This window comes from Triticum dicoccoides, chromosome 7B, assembly GCF_002162155.2.
Source record: "Triticum dicoccoides isolate Atlit2015 ecotype Zavitan chromosome 7B, WEW_v2.0, whole genome shotgun sequence".
NCBI lineage: Eukaryota > Viridiplantae > Streptophyta > Magnoliopsida > Poales > Poaceae > Triticum > Triticum dicoccoides.
In genome coordinates, this window is record NC_041393.1 from 696,486,481 (window position 1) to 696,491,897 (window position 5,417).

Below are 5,417 nucleotides of genomic sequence, written 5' to 3' on the forward strand. Positions count from 1 at the left end.
GCCGCCGCCGCGACCCCTCGTCCGTCCCAGCCGAAACCCCTCGGCGCCCGTCCGCCTCCTCCCGGATCTCCCCGGCCGCCGCCCGAGCGCCAAGGTACTCGCCGCCGATCCCTCTCCCGTCGCGTCGCTCCAGCCTTCCGAATTTCGTGGCTAGGTGACGCGAGATCCCGCCGCCAGTCCGGCCGCCCCGCTTACCCGTGTTTGGGGGTAGAGCTCCCCGTAGCTGTCAAGCTCAATTTAGCGTGTGCAGAGTTTAGTTTTTTTTTTTGGACTAGTTGCAGCGCCGGACGGAGCTATCCCCGCCTGCTCTCTGTAGCCTGTGCTACTGTAGCTTACTCCGGTCTTCAGGAACCTGCTGCTGCCTGCTGCAGCTCGAGCCGATTAAGCAGTGGGTGCTGCGTAGCGTGTCTCTCCAATGGCGCACGCGGCAAGAGAAGCCTGTCGTTGACCTCAGTGGGGGTGGACTTTTCCATGCTGCTTCAGTGAACACCCACATATGACGTTTTTTTACTTTATTATTAGGCCACATGATAATGATTACATGTTTCTACGAGATTGGGCTGGTATTGTTACAAGAACAGGGCGGAGTCCTTGCGCTTTCCTTTTGGGATCAGCATATATATATGGCTATGCGAATGTTAGGCTTGTGAATTGTGATGCTTTAGATATACGCCGAGATTGGAGAGCTGCATATTTACTGTATTGAATGCACACGTTTGGAAAGCATCGCCGGCTCTGCTGCTGTGCTCTCATTTTTCTTCCTTTTCATGTCGTGCAGAGCGTATTGACGACCAAGGGGCCTTGAGAGATAGGATATACTGGTACACACATTGGCATGTTAAGAAGAAGCACTGGAGCTACTTGGTGTAGCTATTATCGGACGTGCACTACGCCGTTATCCGCGACATTGTGAGGTAGAGTACTACTTTCTAAATTTCTATCATATAGCATAATGTTATATAGTTCATTATAGCAATCTTTACTAACAACCTCTTTCCCGATTTGTGCAGTAGTTACTGAAGTTACGTCTGTAATCTGTTTCCAACCTTATTAATTCTGGACCTGGTATGTTGCCGCTCTGTTAAAACCCCGCAAGCTTGGTTGTATGCTGTGGATTTACTTTACTATTAACATATTCTTTTGTCAGGTGCATTCGCAAAGATGGGAGTTTACCTTAGTACCCCCAAAACTGAGAAGCTATCTGAAGATGGGGAAAATGATCAACTTAAATTTGGACTTTCATCTATGCAAGGGTGGCGTGCGAGTATGGAAGATGCTGTGAGTTTCTATTCATCACTGCTTGATGTTGCTTGATGAAAGCTTTTAGAAAGTTTTGGAAATGTACAGATGTAGAATTCCTAACATGCACACGGTGAGTCTAGTTTGTTATATTCAGAAATCAGAAGTATAGCTGACACTAAGGTAGGTTGGGGAACTGTGGATAGGGATACTAGGTATACATATCCAAGTGCTTATTTGTTGATAATTGGTATGTTTAGCAAATCTGTGCACATGAGAGAACAGAGAAGTGGTGTCTTATCACTTATGTCTTTGAATTTTGAATGTAGCAAAACCTTGAGTTGAATGGTGATATTTGATTGTTTGGTTTCTCTTCTTGCAAACTTGATCTGGTGTTGACATGAATGTGCCAAAAATGATCAACTTTGGCATTATGTACTGAATATCTTTTGAAGAATACTTTTGGTTTTGTTATTGCAACACAGCCTGGGTTGAGGCCCTGTTTGTAAAAAACCTTTTAAGAATATTTTACAAAAAACAAGCATACGCTAGAACCAACACTAAACACAAAGACAAATATCAACAAATTAGACGCTATGATCCTTAGTTACTTGAAGCTGTAACATAGTGCTAATAAAATCGAGGCAGTGGTATTTTATCAATTTTTATTTTGCTATAGTTGTATACTTTCACTTCATTCTGAAGTCTCTAACCCTTTGAGCAACATTCCAGCATTCAGCCTTGCTAGATATCGATGAGGACACATCATTCTTCGGTGTTTTTGATGGACATGGAGGTAAGGTTACTTGCGAGGACTAGTGCCTTTTCATTGCTCATGATCGTATCCACATCATGTCAAAATGGCCGTTTACATCATCATATCACATTCTTGCCTCAGGAAAAGTGGTTGCCAAATTCTGTGCAAAATATCTACACAGGGAAGTTCTCAAAAGTGAAGTTTATTTAGTTGGTGACCTGGGAGCTGCTGTCCATGGAGCTTTCTTCAGGTATAGCAAACTGTTAGGTAGCCAGCTTGAGTACTTTTCCATTTATTCTCTACTGAGAGTTTCTTCCTAGGATGACTTTGCAGTAATTATGATTTGTTGATTCAGAATGGATGAGATGATGCGGGGTCAAAGAGGCTGGCGAGAACTACAGGCACTTGGAGATAAAATAAACCAGTTTACTGGCATGATAGAAGGGCTGATCTGGTCTCCGAGAGGCAGTGATTCAAATGATCGACATGATGATTGGGCTTTTGAGGAGGTAATGGTGCAACTTACATGAACCACATGATCAACTACTCTTTGTAGGATAAGTTAGCTGCATTGCAAAGTAATTTGGTGTAGCTCTTAAAATTGTTTTGTGAAGTCCAGGTGGCTAATTTTGCATTTAAAGCCTTTTCTTGCTAAACCATTCATGCCTTAATCACCGGAAAGAAGCCACTACTATCAGGTGTACTACACCCGAATTTGCAAAAGACTGAAAAAACATGATCAAACCAAATCCAAAAATTCTGAAAATTTGAAACATCAAACCTTTCAAATGTTCAAGCTTCTTGCAAATTTTCAGCCAGAAATAACATCTGTGGAGCTCTCACTAAAAAAAAATCAATGCTCAAAAAGTGCATAAAACTTTGAACATTGATTTTGTTTTTTTCAGTGAGAGCTCCTTGGATGTTATTTTTGACAGAAATTTTGCAAGATGCTCGAACATTTGATAAAGTTTGATGTCTCAAATTTTCGAATTTTTTGGATTTGGTTTGATCACATTTTTTTTCAGTTTTTTGCAAACACCCGAGAGTAGAACATCCACTCTCCTTAATCATGTGTAATATATGTACGGTTCTTGACTAGACAGTTTATGTACTGACGTCAGTAATTGTTCAAGTTGCAAATATGAGGTAGTATACAAAGAAAAATTTAAACTGAGAGGTTTATTGCCAGTTCTTTTGGGGCTTATGGCTGGCTGTGGAAATAAGCTGCCTCCTCCTCATCTTATGCTAGAAGTTCAACCTAAAATTTTGTTTTAGATTGTCTACTAGTTAACCCTTAATTATAGTAGGCTTCTAAAATAAAATGTTAGGTTGGGCTTCTAGATAAGCTGGGGAGGGGGCAGCTTATTTCCACAGACAGACATAAGTCCCAAAAGAACTGGCCTTTAATTCAATTTCAAATGTTGTATTCTTGTAGTTGTACTGCCAGTATTTCGGCATTCCTCTGTAGTACTGTTGCATTTTAAGATTTGGGCTACCCAGGCAGCCTTACGCTTACAGGATTGTTTTAACAGGGACCTCACTCTGATTTTAGCGGGCCAACCTGCGGGAGTACAGCCTGTGTTGCAATGATAAGGAATAGTCAACTTGTTGTGGCAAACGCCGGAGATTCTCGCTGTGTTATCTCAAGGAATGGCCAGGTCTGTAATGCTTATCCTTGCAGTATGTTTAACATGTGAAGTTATACACAGGAGCATCTCATTATCTGGTTGAATATACTATAGGCATATAATTTATCAAGAGATCACAAACCAGAGCTTGAAGCGGAGAGAGAACGGATATTGAAAGCAGGGGGTTACATCCAAATGGGACGAGTAAATGGAACCATAAACTTGTCAAGAGCAATTGGTACTACATTTTACCTTTTCTTTTGTTCATATCATGCACCTTAGATGATTGCTAATATATGCTAATACTTTTGCAGGAGATATGGAATTTAAACAGAATAAATTCTTGTCTCCTGATAAGCAAATGTTGACAGCAAACCCTGACGTAAACACTGTAAGCAGTTCAGCTTCTACCATTACTTTAACTCCTGCAGCTAATCGATGGCTACCATTTTCTTGTTGCTGGTAGTTCATATGATTTAAATAATTTTGTAGGTGGAGCTTTGTGATGATGATGACTTTCTTGTTTTAGCATGTGACGGCATTTGGTAAATCCCTCTCTTAGTAGGGTTCCATAACTTATTTGCTTTATTTGTTCTATCTCCTTAAACATTCAACGGAAGCTACAAGTTTTCTCATATCCGAAATTCCTACTTTGTTTAAGTTATGAGCCTTCAACATGACAGTTGTTTTCATAAGTAAAATAATTACCATATGCTCTGATGATAAACAGGGACTGCATGTCGAGCCAACAGCTGGTCGATTTCATCCATGAGCACCTAAATACCGTGAGTGCAGAGTTACTTCTGTAAAGTTATACTTGTATGGATAACATGGTCTTCAGCAGCACTTAAGGGATGAAACAAATGCAGGAGAGCAGCCTTTCTGCAGTGTGTGAAAAGGTGCTCGATAGATGCCTGGCTCCATCAACATTAGGTGGAGAAGGATGCGACAACATGACGATGATCCTAGTGCAGTTCAAGAAGCCAATTGACCATGGCAAGAATGCCGGTGGTGGTGAACAATCAGCTGTTGGGGATAAGAATGTAAGTGCTGGTGAACAATCAGCGGTCGAGGATAAGAATGCTAGTGCTAGCGATCAATCAGCTGTTGAGGACAAGAATGCTAGTGCTGGTGGACAATCAGCTGTCGGGGACAAGAATGCTAGTGCTGGAGGACAATCGCCTGGTGACATAGAACAGTCGTGAGTGAAACTGAACAACTCCACTTTGTTTCCATTATTTCTCTTTGACATCGATCATTCAGTTCCACTCAACTCTGCTGCTGTTGCCATTTTTTCTCTTCATTGTCGGTATTTGTGTCCTACACACTAACGTGTACTTCTGTGATCAGCGCGAACGAGGAGAAGAACTCGTGATGTCATGTCGTAGCCTGGTAAACCCTGTGTACTAAACAATGACTTCTGAATCCTGGTGTGATGTAGTGATGTTGTAGTGGGTTGAGCATGCATGGCGAAGAAATTCATGTGTAAATATCAACAATGTGTTGAATTGTTGATACAACCAGCGGATACCCCGCATCAGTGAGGGGGGCATGCTGGTTTTTTGTGCTGTTTCTCTCTGTAACCAATCGATTCTATCTTTCTCTTCTTTCGGTTGTGATGATATGATGCGGGCATGCGGCTACCAAACACGTTATGGAGCCGTGTTCTCCAAGGAGGTTTGAGGGTCAACGTAGCTCGACTGTACCTTTGGGTGGAAGTATTCACTGCCAGCATGTCTTGCAAGTTTCTCCAGCTAGGGTTTCTTTCCTCCGGAATTGAGTTTTCTTTCGGT

General features: G+C 41.9%; 1 protein-coding gene across 1 annotated transcript; it reads left to right on the forward strand.

Annotated features, from left to right (window-relative positions):
- LOC119337041 (probable protein phosphatase 2C 58) lies at nt 1-5,231 on the forward strand. The gene is made up of 14 exons (XM_037609145.1): nt 1-94; nt 779-914; nt 1,011-1,065; nt 1,148-1,278; nt 1,972-2,035; nt 2,138-2,246; nt 2,352-2,505; nt 3,529-3,654; nt 3,739-3,862; nt 3,939-4,015; nt 4,117-4,169; nt 4,355-4,409; nt 4,494-4,825; nt 4,975-5,231. The coding sequence occupies exons 4-14, from the start codon at nt 1,162-1,164 to the stop codon at nt 4,997-4,999; spliced, it is 1,236 nt and encodes a 411-aa protein (XP_037465042.1). The 5' UTR covers nt 1-94; nt 779-914; nt 1,011-1,065; nt 1,148-1,161; the 3' UTR covers nt 5,000-5,231.
- The last annotated feature ends 186 nt before the right edge of the window (nt 5,232-5,417 follow it).

What these genes read in the sequence shown, in the direction of transcription:
- LOC119337041 (XM_037609145.1), top strand. Translation starts at nt 1,162, where the DNA reads ATGGGAGTTTACCTTAGTACCCCCAAAACTGAGAAGCTATCTGAAGAT. An exon ending in ATGATTGGGCTTTTGAGGAG is followed by an intron (nt 2,506 to 3,528) that starts GTAATGGTGCAA and finishes TTGTTTTAACAG; the next exon opens with GGACCTCACTCTGATTTTAG. An exon ending in CAAACCCTGACGTAAACACT is followed by an intron (nt 4,016 to 4,116) that starts GTAAGCAGTTCA and finishes ATAATTTTGTAG; the next exon opens with GTGGAGCTTTGTGATGATGA.